Consider the following 13,456-nt stretch of genomic DNA (forward strand, 5'->3'; position numbering starts at 1 on the left):
AAATAACTAGATACATCTAACTTAAGACATTTACAAAGCACTGAATATGCATGTCATTTTTAAAAGAATGTCTGAATGATTATTTTACACAACAAATCAATTCCTGCTGACTTTCTTACTCATATTTGCTAAAATAAATTATACTTGCATAAAAACTTTATATAAACACAGCCAAAAAAAAAAAAAAAAACTGAGTTGAAATTAGCAGAAGCAGAAGAAGCAATTGTCTTTGTTTTGACGCTGCATTACGCTCAGATACGAGTAGCAGCCTGACAACAAAGCTGAAGAGTGTTGGATCGTGTTACTGTGCATGAGGTTATGAATAAGATATGGCAGATTAGAACAGGAGCAGCTGCTGGAGGCGACAAGCTGATCTGCTCTGCTCCGTCCACACTGAGGCAACCGCTGTCAGAGCTCGGGGGTCACAATACCTCCAGGTCTGCTTTTTGTTGTTTGTTTGTTTGTTTGTTTCGTTCAGACATAATTTAGACGTACGATAAAAGGCTCAGGTCCTGCACACAACACCCTCAAAACACACGAGCGAAGCGTTTCTCTTTAAAACTTTTCTCCATCAATGAGTCCAGAACACACAGATGTGCATTAGGTCACCCAGGCATTCCCAGCCAACACTGATTTACACACACACACACACACACACACACACACACACACACACACACACACACACACACACACACACACACACACACACACACACACACACACACACACACACACACACACACACACACACACACACACACACACACACACACACACAGCTTGCTCAGCCAACCCTCTCCCTAAGATCCTGTGGGATAGTGAAACACTCGCAAACACTCCACAATTGGGGTCTCCATAGCAACACTTCCACTGCACTTAACACAGTCAGACTGTCGACACGGCCCGGTATGAAACAGATTGTGACACCACTCCAACACTTCACTCGCCGCAGTATTTCCCCCAAAGGAGGAGGAGTTTTAAGTCCTAAGTTTCATCGAAAACAAAACAAAACAAAAAAACACACTCCATGGTTTACGTTCAGTTTTGTGTCAAATGATAGTCACAGTTAAATTGTAATGTATTGACATGCTGAATCGACACATCATCACATCATTTGGACTCAAACAGACACTTATTGAGTCTTAGCAATTGACAGATGCAAAGTTGCATTTACTCATTAACTCCCCGTTTCATCTGCACATAACAAGATTCAGTGATTGTCGTTTGTGTATGACTTTCAAAAGGAAATCTATAAGCGCTTCTGTACTTTATTGTAGCTCACTGATATCAGCGTTATACTGCAGTGACATCACAAAGTTAAAGGTGCATTTCAACTGATCAAATTTGGCATGAGAATGTGAATGAGTGCTGCAAAACAAGATTCCATGTATTTTTTTCTTTTGTTTTATTTGTGAGGAATAATGGAAGGAGAGAGTGGCCTGATGTATCATGTATTTTATGCTTAAAGACGCCATATGTAAGAATGTGACCAAAAACGGTTACTACACTCAAATTCAAAATACAGAGGTCTTTTAGGTTTCGTTTTCTCCGCCATTGTAGCCATCAGACGCAACTGGTAACCCGTGGTTGCTCGGCAGCTGAGACTCTACTGATTGCAATGATCGGTAGATGGCGGTAGGTGGCGCCACATGCCAAAACATGATTTCAAAACATAAACATGATTTGCAGTCTGCAAAAGATTTTTTTTAATGCAAATATTTTGTCTGTACTGTTGTTGTTGGTGAGTTCAGTTTGTTATATGAACATGATTCCTGTGTCTCTGTGACATATTAGGAGGAATTAATGGCCAGTTGCTTAATTAATTAATGCACCTTTAAGCATTGTCAAACATTCCAATGAATTGCTTGCTATAATGTAGTTGTTGTGAAGGTGCAGATATTAATTGACAACACAGACTTTCAGGCTTTTGAAGTTCCTGGCATTATCTAAATGTCTGCTGCTCTGTTTGCGTCACCTGGAACGAACCTACATCTGCTGGTTGTTTTCACTCCTTTTTCAAACCACCGTTGGGTTGACAGACGAGCAACTGTTTAACAAGTTTACCGGACAATTTGAGGAACTTCAGTGTGTGTTTTGACTTGAGGGCTTCAGCTCCGGTCTCCACTCGCTCCCACCCCCGCAGGTCACTCTCTCTCACTACAATAAATAAACACTGCCAGCTGTCTCATAAAGACAGCACCATGTTGCAGGAAAGACAGAATGGATTCAAGGTGAGTGACGTCAACAAAGAGCCTTCAGCGGCAAAGCAGGGAGATGCTTGAATGGTGGTGGTATACACTGCTTGGAAATAGTTCTTTCAGTGTGACATTTATTTAGGGGGGAAAAAGGCATAAGAAGGTCATCTGAATAGCATCTTATAATGTGTAGGTTAGTATACTGTACAAAAAAAGAACACCAATTTAAATTGGTGAGTCCTGTGCTTGCATGGTTTATGTCAAATCATCTCGATCTCTGCTAAAGACATTTCTCTTGAGTCATTTTTTCCTCCTTCCTGATGCAGTCATTTGTTTCAGACAAAGACAACCTGGTGAGTTCATATGCTCATGATTTCCCCCAGTAAATTTTTTTTTTTTTTTAAATACCTGAGTGACTGTGTAACCCAGGACCAGGGTAAGAAGTGTGCATGGTGGGGTTCTAGAGGGAACTGGGAAAAAAAAGGAGTAGGTGAATAGCTCTTGTGCATCAAAGCGTTTGAATGGTGTTTACATCCACAAAACTGTGACATCAACTTTTTCCAAAGGCAATGGTGAGAATGAGTCAGCCAATTCTGCTACTTAGTACATTTTCCACTTAACTTCTAATGCATTTCAGTTTCTCCTTAACCTTTCTCATATGTGTTAAGGAGGGAATTGTTTAAAAAGTTTTGAGTTAAAATAAGTCAATGAAACAAATGGCACATACTGTAAGTGGAAGAATCAGATTTCAGTTACATCAGATCCATCCTGAGCCTATAAAACATCTCCTCCAAAAAATCTCCTCCGACTCAAACTCACACTTCGGTGTAGAATTAGGACAATAACAAATCCATGGCTTTTTTATTATTATAATATTCCCAGAGACCACAGGATTGGAAGCCCCCCCATGTTGTCTGGATGGATGCAGATCATTAGTTTGTGCATAACAGTCAGGGTGGTGTGGGAGGAGGTTTCCAGTGTGACAGACAGAAACATCTGCCACCTGGTGTGTATCTCGCAGTACTGCACTTGCAAAGGCATTGCTGCTGAGAGTAGGAGAAACAACGGTTTTATTTCATGATCTATCCATCCACCTATGAGTCTTGTATCCAGACTGTACCGAGATAATCACATCTAGTATTTTCCAATTGCCCTAAAATGACTTGTAATGTAGATGCAGTACAGTCTGGTAGTGATGATGGTCAATTATAACAGAGGAAGTTCCTCCTCTCTGAACATTCTCTGATCTCTATATGCTCTCCGTCATCTTTAGACAATGCTCCGCAGTGCTGCCAATCGACGGGGCAGACAGGCAGGTCAGAGTATAACATGTCTGCCTGGTTCACCCACAGCCACTGACCAGCCAAGAAACGAAGGCCTGTCCACACCTGTGAAGAGAAAACAACCAATGAACCTCTGGGGAATGTGGAGGTAAAAAAAACCCACTATTATAACACACATAGATTTAAAAAAGCTAAACTTTTCATGGCATTAAGGTGACTTAAGATCACCTTGATCACTTGAGATGCTGATAAGCATGTGCAGTGGCATAGACAACAATGAAGCAGGCACCTGAGCAACAAAGTTGTTGATGCACACTCTTAGAAATGAAAGTGCTGAGTAGAACCATATAAGGTTCTTCGGCTTGCCCTCATAGGAGAACCCTTTTTGGCTCCAGGTAGAACCTTTTTATGAGGGTTCCACCAAGAACCCTTTTAAACCCTTTATTCAGGAAAGGGTTTTTCAGAAGCAAATGGTTCCAGGTAGAACATCGGCTCTTGTAGAAGGACCCCTTCGGAACCCTTATTACTAAGAGTGCATGGGGGAGGGAAAAAAGGTAGATCAGGCAACACTGTGGTGTAACAGTTGAAAATAAAGGTCACTCCTTTGAGTTTCTTTTTGTATTTTCTGCATCCATTGTACAACTGTAGCCAAAGCTTATTTTGAGCTTTGACGTAGGTAATGACCAGGGTTTTCGAGCAGGCCAGTTTGACTAGTAGTAGTAGTAGTGACAGCCCAACCCAGAACAGGAAAAGCAAATGTTCAATGGAGAAATGGCTATCCAGTTACTGTGGTAGTCACATTAAATTAGTCATAAATACAATAAGGTATCCTGTATGCATTTTCTACCACTTTATTCTCCACTTGAGGGTCACGGGGGAGCAGTGAAGACCCTGGACAGGTCTCAATCTGGGTGTTTTTGGCCCTGTGGGAGTAAAGCCCCTCCATTGAACCGGGATGCAAACTGGTGACCGTCTTGCTGTGAGGCAACAATGACTCCACATAATGGCCCTACATAATATTTTTTCACACAAATACGGTGAAAATTACCACTCTTCACCTCCACAGAGTGGGAGTGAAGTATTGTTTTTAGTGGCTCTGTGTGTGTGTGTGTCTGTCTGCCTGTTTGTTTGTGCTTCCACACTTGCACTTGCCAATATGACCAACAGAGGCCGCCAGATGCTTGTTGCATGAATGGGGTGAAGTCTGCCCTCTCTGATTGCCTTGTTGTTGATGATGTCCTGCTCTGCAAGATCCATACATTTGGTTATTTTATGTAAAATACACTGTCTGGCCAAAAAAAAAAAATGGGGATGCTGCAGTTGGTCAGGTCTACATTCAGGAGGTCAGCTGACTACCTGAATATACTAAATGACCAGATTATTCCATCAATTTTTTTTCTCTTCCCTGAAAACAAAGCCATGTGGCTGATGATTGACCCACCTTCTCAGTGTCAGCCTCCATGACCCTTCTCATGATGTAGTCTTGGTCACTTCCAGGCTGCACGCTGACCAGGTCGCGATGACTGCCAAGGGTACGACAGTGTTCCAGCGCCTCCTCCCAGGTCTTGTTCTCCTTCACCAAGACCAGGTTATCGTGAAAGCAGACGAAGGGAAAGTGGGCCGAGCAATCTTGGACCGACATCCGCTTACCCAGAGAGGAGATAGAGACGCAGTTTCCGTTGTCCTGAGGCTCATTGTTTGACCAATTTCTGTACTCTGACGACCCTTTGATCCACTTCCATGATCCCCCTGCAGGGCAGATGTCAAAGGTGTGTCTGTTTGCCTTTTGACAGAAAAATCGTGTCATCCAACCATGTACTGTGTATAATCCCACAACAAAGCCATGATTCATTTAGAGATTAAGTAAAGTACTTTTGAACCATACGCCCAGACCTAAAAATCTTTTCTCCATCAATTAAAGAAGAAAAGTATATGGTGCTGTGTGATGGTCGGTCAGTCCAGCCACCAAGAAACACATTTTTAAGTAATTAATTTAAGTGTGTCGTGACTGCATAGTGCAGCCTGCAGTATGCAAAACAATTATTATCTTTGAGTGCCACACACACTCGAGAAAAGTGACCTAGATTTGTCTTTAAAAAAAAAAAAAAAAAAAAAACTCAAACATTCGTATAGAACATGAGTAGGAGTAGCCAGTACACTATATAAGTGTTCCAAAAGGGTTCTTCTACAAGGGCTGAGGTTCTAAGTGGAACCATTTGCTTCTGAAAAACCCTTTCTTAGGGAAAAAATTCTTACTGGAACCATTAGTGTTAACAAGAACCCTTGAAAAACCCTTTCCTGAATAAATGTGTTTATTCAGGAAACCCTCCAAAAGGGTTCCAGGTGGAACCTTTATGAAAAGGTTGTACCTGGAGCCAAAAAGGGTTCTCCTATGAGGACAAGCCGAAGAACCTTATATGGTTCTACTTAGCACTTTTATTTCTAAGAGTGTATGTTGTGCTATCTTGCTTTTACCATGTCTGTACAGTCCAGTCCAGACTGGAAAATCCTGTAGTTGAAAAGCATTGTCAAGGTCACCGAGGTCGGCGAAAGATGGCATATTGTGGTATACATTTTTGCAGTAGTCTAAGGCCTCGGTCCATGTCTTCGACTGAGATACAAAGTAGCGTGCAGGGTTGTTGTGGCATTGACAACAGATGAAGAAGGCGCGTGTGTCACAGAGTCTCCTATAAAACCTTTAAAAGAATATATGAAAAAAAAATAAAAAATTACATTGGAGGAATTTGACACATTCATCCAGTTTGGCCATTTGACTGTATGTTGTAGGACAAACATTACTTTTACCAGACCACTAGATGTGGTATGGTTCCTGATTTTAAGGTATCAAAACCCCTTAAATCTGTTGGTATGGGGTACCTATGATATGATATGAGGGATTTTGAGATATAGTGGCAATATGGTGATATTTTTGCTTAAGATTATCATATTTTTATATATATATTTATATATATATATATATGTATAACGTAAACACTGCCTCGGTTACTGCCACAGCACCTTTGTGATCTGCACCTTAATAAAATGTATGTATTTCTGTATTTTGCGAGTATTTTCTGTGTGTTTTTCTTTTTTTAAATAATTCTGTATTGTCTGTGTATGGACTTAAAACAACATACTGTATTTCTGTGTTGAGTGTATAACAATGTTCATTAACATGCTGTCCCTTTTAAATAACTATCAAATAAATATAAATTAAAACAATTATGACAGTGGTCCTTTTGTGCACCTTCTTATTCGTATCACTGCTATATCAACAATATCATGATTTGTAATGCAATAGGTTTTCACAATTTGGAGTGCTGTTATTATTCAAAACATAACTGGTGCATATGTGTATGCTCTGCTTGTATTTTATATTATTAACTTATTTTGAGGTTGCACTCTTTATGCACATCAGAGAAAGGAAAAGGAAAGACATTCCATATGGCAGTGAACAAGGAGGAATAACAATGCCATTTTTTCCACACATTTCAGAAAAATCTTATTGCAGGAAAGTTTAAGTCGAAATGTGTGTTTTCTGATATGAACAGATTTAATAGGGAGGCTATAGCAACTCTTCTGTTTCTTTTGATGATTTATATGGATGAACTTACTAATCAATGCCTTCCTTGCTATAGTTCTCAATCGCAATGTGACTTTCTATTGAAATAAAAGGAGAAATACAAATAAAATTCCTCTCATCAATAAATGACCTGCCTTGACATCACTGATGTCCAGTGAAACCAATGAGAAGAATCCAGACCAAATACACACATCCATAAAATCTCCATACCAATCCTACCAAATCTAAGCATAATTACCTACAGTTAAAGCTAACTCTCAGCCACTGAGGCTCTTCATGTCGGCACAATATGCAAATCCACATTCAAAGATTTAATAGGAACTTAAACTTTTATTTTTAAAGGAAATAAAAGATACACACATCACAGAAATAAAAAAAAAAGGCATGCACTAATAAATATTCTTTCTTCAGGAAAGGTTTTACTTTACCAGAGAGAGCTGTAGTAGGAAACAACACAGTAATCACTGCTTCGGTCCGCTGCTGACTGAGAGTTTGGCCAGCGGCGATATGAGGTATGAGGTGAGTGAGACCAACTGAAATCATCGTCACCTGGTGGTTTTCGCAGACCAAGCCATGCTTTGTAGTTCGCCAAATTCAGATCGTCTGCATCGGACTGTGTATATATTATGGCCAAGTGTCCATTGACATGAGATGTACTGTTTGAAGAAAAATAATCAGAATTTTCATTTGCACAATGATGTGTCACAGACGGAGAGATTAAGACAAAAATCACATAAAACAATGACAGGCATTTTTAACTTAGGGCATTTGCTTGTAGGTTGGCAATGTCTCCTTTTTCTACAATTTAAAAAAAATGACATGTTTACTCACTCAATCACTCTTAAAAACAACAGAAAATAACTTCAATTATATATACAGTAAAAATGAAGACTGAAATTGTCAGTTCACACCTAATTAAATGCAGCTCTAGTTATCCCCCCCCATCTCCTTATGGATCGTCCTTCACATCTTCCAAGTAAGGGAAAAGTGGTTTGTTTTTCAACCATTTTGACCTACACATAACTTGCATCTACTCAGATCCTTGCAGCATTCCAGGCATAAACATAAATACTCCTGATCATTCACAATACAGTGCATTACAGAATGCAATAATATGTGCTAAAAAATAACAAGTCGAGTCAAGAGAAAGCCGCACCTGCAGTACTGCTGAGCTCCCGACCAGCTGTAATGCTCAGTTATGTAAGAATAACCTTTTTGTACAACTGATCCCAGGCCAGACACAGCACCACAGAGGACGAAGAGGAGAAAGGTTCCTAAGATGATGCTCTTCATCATCACCACAGCACTGTGGTACAGAAGGAACATTAGTATTTATGCTGTGCCATCGTGTGTGAGACTTAACAGTCAATATCTCAACAGTAATATCTTCGCAAATCCATATTTTGGGATTACTAGGAAAAAACAGCTCGTCATTACCTCTTCCTTATTCGCCGTGTGTGCGACAATGTCCTCCGTAAGAAACACCTCTGCTCATAGAGCCTCCAGTTTCAAGTCATTTCCTTTAAGAGTGCAGTCATTTGATAAGCAAAAACTCTTCAAGTCAACAAACAGCTGACTGTCGCCATGTGTTCAGAATTTGACTGTTGGCAAATAGGGAACAGATTTACCTACAGACTCGAAACAATGATATTATGCCCAAGAGAGACAGGGGACCAGGTACATGCTGATGTATATCAAACACTTTACGACTTCTTAGTCAAACCTAAAGTTTAACTGTGAGATTAACTTAGCAAATAATAAATATTATGCAGATATTAGTATCTAAATGACCATAACTCAAAAAATTCAAAAAACCTGTCTATATGTACCTGGCAGACAGCGGCCATGTTGGCAGAACTTATGTCCAAATGACCTTGCTAGCTCAGCTTCAACACAATTAAATATATCATATATAAATATATAAACAATTAATCGATTACTAAATTAATCCTCAACTATTATGATAATCGATTTGAAGCTTTTTTCATGATTAAAACAAGATTTCGGGTTGTTTTAGCTTCTTAAATGTGAATATATTCTTCGTTTCTTTGCTCCACATATCAAATAAATCATTAAAGCAAACCTAGAGTGGTCCTATGGCACACATATGTGAGTTATGGAGGTCTACTTACATACATTAACTTGTTTTTATGGTCAAAAACCTCCTAATTGCCGCAAAGAGCCGATAGAAATCTCTCCTCACTGGAGCTCTCGTCAGCCGCAGTGTTTCAGACTGAAATCTCTCCCTCTGGATCAGTGGATGCACTGCTACTCATTAAAAATAGCTTTCTCACGACTCCCCGATGACCTTTGACCCGGAGTCAGACCCAGAGTCAGAAGACACTGTCGCTCGTGAAACACCTCCACAACGGACGTTATTCTTCTTCTGCGGTTCAATGTACGCAACTGGATGTGCCGGGACCAAGAGGATCCACTTTTCAGTTGAAATGCTATTTACGTAACCAGAACATGTTTTTTCAGAGATCTCGTTGAGCCCGAGATTACAATACAACACAGCGTTTCAAACCTTCAGGGCTTCATAAGCGAGGTAATGGCGCAGATACACACCAAAAAAAAAAACAGCGTTAATTGGAACTTCTGGTCTAGGCCCGCTTTAAAACTGACGTTTTTAAACATTTTATGGACCAAGTGATTAATCGAGAAAATAATTGACAGAATAATTGATTAAAATAATTATTTGTTGCAGCTCTAAAGTAATTATCAAGCTGTACTTATTCAAAAGAATGCGATGCAAGAAGCATGAAAACATTAATGTATCGTGAGCTTTATTATGCACCGATTCAAACTGCTGCATTTACAGCTGCTGTCACAATGCAAGTAAACTCCAAATTATATCTGAAACCGAGAAATAAAAGAATCATTATAGTTCAATACTACATGTCACTTACAACGACAAACAATTTGATTCACAACGTACAGTCGTCCAAAGGGGATTGTGGCGTCCTCAACCTCATACCATGAATAGTTTACTCCCATCTCACCTGGGTGTGACATGCTCCTCTCCAGCTGTTTCAAGGAGTCTCCGGTCAGTGCACGGATCTCGTCTTTTAGCCGGCGATGGCCATCCATCGTCAGGTGCCAAAAACACGACTTCCTCTTTCCATCTCTGCACAGTTGGTTGCAGGTTTTGCAGAAGCTGTTGCTAAAGCACAAGTTGTGTCGAATGGTGTTCTTCCAGCCGTCTGGAGCCGTCTGAAAGAAGGGGAAGTGCTCTCTGGGAAAGGACAGACGGGAATATAAGGGAACATGGGGATGCTCAAGTCAACAAAACAAACCGCGGTTGGCAAAATGCAACATAAAGTTAAAAAAAAGTTATACACAGGCCCCACTAAATAGCAATGTTTTGCCTTCCAGCACTTGCAAAAATGCCCAATTAGGTGCCATCTTTTGTGTAATCAATCAAAATGGGACTGGGCATTTTACTGTAACATAAAACTGTTGGCCGCACTCAACCAAACATTCGCTTTATGACCTGGTGAAGTTGTAAATCTGTTGGACTTTGAGGCTCCCCGTGTGGCTGCTCTTAAGCGCCAAGGCAATGAGGATGCAATAATTCACCGGTGGACGAGGCCAGCATCCTGGCTTCAGGTTCTTACTCTCCTGTAATAAAAAGTTACAATTTTGAAAAACTATTAAAAGCCCATCAATAATTTACTTACATTTCCAGAGCATGAACAGAAACATGTAGATGGCAGCCTTAAGCTCCACTTGAGATGTGGTCTCTTGGAAAATGTTGATATTTCTTAATAAATCTGGTCACAGGTTTGATCTGTTTGACAGTGCTGCTGACAGCAGGTCGTTACTGTGAAGTTGGATCCAAATGTTACACGAGCGCAAAAAAGTGGTGAGGAACTAAAAAACTCAATAACTCAATAACTCAAACGGCTCTAACATTAGCATACATTTATGACTTCATGCAAAACTTTACCAGAGAATAAATAAGACTTTTCGACAGTCCTCACCCTGGCTTTGGTCGTCCTCCCCTTGCGTCTATTCTTGGCTGGTCGACAGGATACGTCCTCCTTGTTCATCTTGAAAACACAACACAGTTTGAATCACCGCATTGATGACCAGTTCATTTTTTCATTATCATCCTTACTATTTTATTTTTTTAATCCAACAGGATTAAACATCTGACATTTAGTCAAAAAAAGACTATGTTTTGTGATTTAGTGGCATCAAGTGGTGAAGTTGCAATTCCGAGCCAACTGAACCGCAATCAGAATACGTTATTCTGATTACATTTCCAAGTACAAATATATGGAGGACTTCATCATCACATCCACAAAAAGCATTTGTTTCAGAGGAATATGCGCTACAGAAAAGGCAATAAAAATAATGATCAAGTAATAGAAATACATACAAGGTCGTTACCTTTCACTGTCTGATTAGTACATTTATGTACAAAAGCAAAGTGAATGAATACGTCCCCTTTCATAGAGAATATCCCTATGAAAATTTCATGCTAGAGTAATATTCTACCATGAAAGCAGGGCATTTAAGTAGAAGGATGCAATGGTCATTTATTTATCTCAAACAAGAGACTAACAACAGTGGTGGCAATAATACCACAAGAAAAAATCTCAGTGTCTCAATAACTTGATCAATTTTAAAGTGTCGTCTTGGCCTCATGATGTCAACATTTGAACATCATGATGGAGAGGACTGTTCAAATGCAACTTGCCATTGAACCAGAATAACATTTGAACCACTGCATCAGACAGTTTTTGTGATTTCTGCAGTTAATCACCTTGTTAGAGAACAGCATGTTATTAATAAAGTAATAGAACATTGAACAATTGGACCTGTGCATTCAAAAGTTAACCTGTGAAGGTTATAGTGCATTTTAGGTGCATTCTGAAATTGAATCCAAAAGCCAAACATCCCTAACTTTTTGTGAGAAGCGCATCTGCCAAAGCAGATTGAATGAATACGTCCCCTTTCATAATTATGTACATAGAGCCAATTGAGTCAAATTTCCATCAACCACGTGACTTACAGTAGATGCAGGAGAACACTGGTTACACAAAATATGAATGTTTTAAATGTATACAGGACAGTGTGTTTGCTGCAGTGTACCAAGCACTTGGTGTTGGAGGAGACGGGATGCAGCAGTGTCTCCTGAACGGAAACACGATGGGGGCCAAACATGCGGCGCTGCCCTGAAGAAGGTGGATGTTGTTGGTTCTCAGCAGGCTTCAGCAGAGGCATTTGGATCTCATCTATAGGTTCACGGGGAGTCTGCAGAACCTCTGCACTCGGTTCACACTGGATTGGGCAGGCAATGTCGGGATTCACCAACAGCCACAGGTTCGGCTTCACAAAGGTGTCTGATGGATAAAGATCGAGATCGAGGATGCACATGATTGTTGACGTAATATTAACTTTGTGGCTGCAAAATTAAGTTACTCAACAAACACTAAAGAGAAAAATGTACGACACAGAAATAGAACATTGAACCCGTTTTACAATGATCTGCCTTTAAACACTGCATGGCACGAATGACACTTGCATTGCACAAGAATAAGGAGGTTGCACCAAAGAGACCTCTGATCTTACCTGACGTTTTATCATACCAAATGAACTCGTCTTTCCTTCTGGAAGCTCTTGCAGACGGCCTCTGGATAACATACTGCTCGTTCAATTTGTCATCTGTCATCAGAGACAAACGGTGAAACGGAAAATGCCACAAGTATCCGAGCACGCATTTGGGTCTGCGGTGTCACCCTTCATTCACTCCTACTGAGAATAAGAAAACCTTGACATTTGTCTGAGCCCAAACCTCCACAATGAAACACAGCACATAGTGTTAACCAAACACTGATGGGATCCATTTAAAATGACAACCACCTAGTGTGCATGCAGGTTTTGGCTTCATGAGTATCGCGTGTATCTGCAACACAAAAACATTTCTGCATGCACAATTTGAAATAAGGAAACGGGTGCAACAAGGAAACAAAGGAAATGATAATAACAATTGGTAAATAGGACGGATTGCATTGTGACAGTCAGTGATTATCAGAGAACAAAGCAAACCTGATGAAAGCTTTAAGTGATAGCAGTCCTTGATACATAACCTTCAAACTAGTTCCCCCCAAGAGTTCTTGTGGTGTTTACAAAGAAGCAACAGAGAATAAGGGGAAAAAAATAGTCACCATGGAAAAATTGGTCAGTTGTAGTTGCCAGTTTCAGCTCCTTGTCCATGTCCCAGTCTGTCAGGCCGACAGAGCAGTGCAGGTCAAAGAGCTGAGCTTTGGTTTTGAGCTGCAAAGTCATACCTGGATTTATTTGATGCTTTGGTTTGCTCAGTTTCACAGCAGCTCTGAGGAGACGCACAGGTTGTTTTTGATGAGGCTGTGGGGCTCCTGATG

The 13,456-nt window shown here is 40.2% G+C and overlaps 1 protein-coding gene across 1 annotated transcript; it reads right to left on the reverse strand.

Annotated features, from left to right (window-relative positions):
- Positions 1-3,400: 3,400 nt before the first annotated feature.
- On the reverse strand, positions 3,401-13,361 carry LOC310936893 (forkhead box protein N5-like; the record flags this gene model as incomplete). Its single annotated transcript, XM_083901052.1, has 8 exons — positions 3,401-3,586; positions 4,923-5,230; positions 10,067-10,299; positions 10,558-10,685; positions 11,048-11,116; positions 12,165-12,415; positions 12,645-12,737; positions 13,241-13,361. The coding sequence occupies 8 exons, from the start codon at positions 13,359-13,361 to the stop codon at positions 3,401-3,403; spliced, it is 1,389 nt and encodes a 462-aa protein (XP_083757178.1).
- Between the last annotated feature and the right edge of the window lie 95 nt (positions 13,362-13,456).

The sequence above is a fragment of the Microchirus variegatus genome (assembly GCF_963457635.1).
Source record: "Microchirus variegatus genome assembly, chromosome: 14".
Lineage (NCBI taxonomy): Eukaryota > Metazoa > Chordata > Actinopteri > Pleuronectiformes > Soleidae > Microchirus > Microchirus variegatus.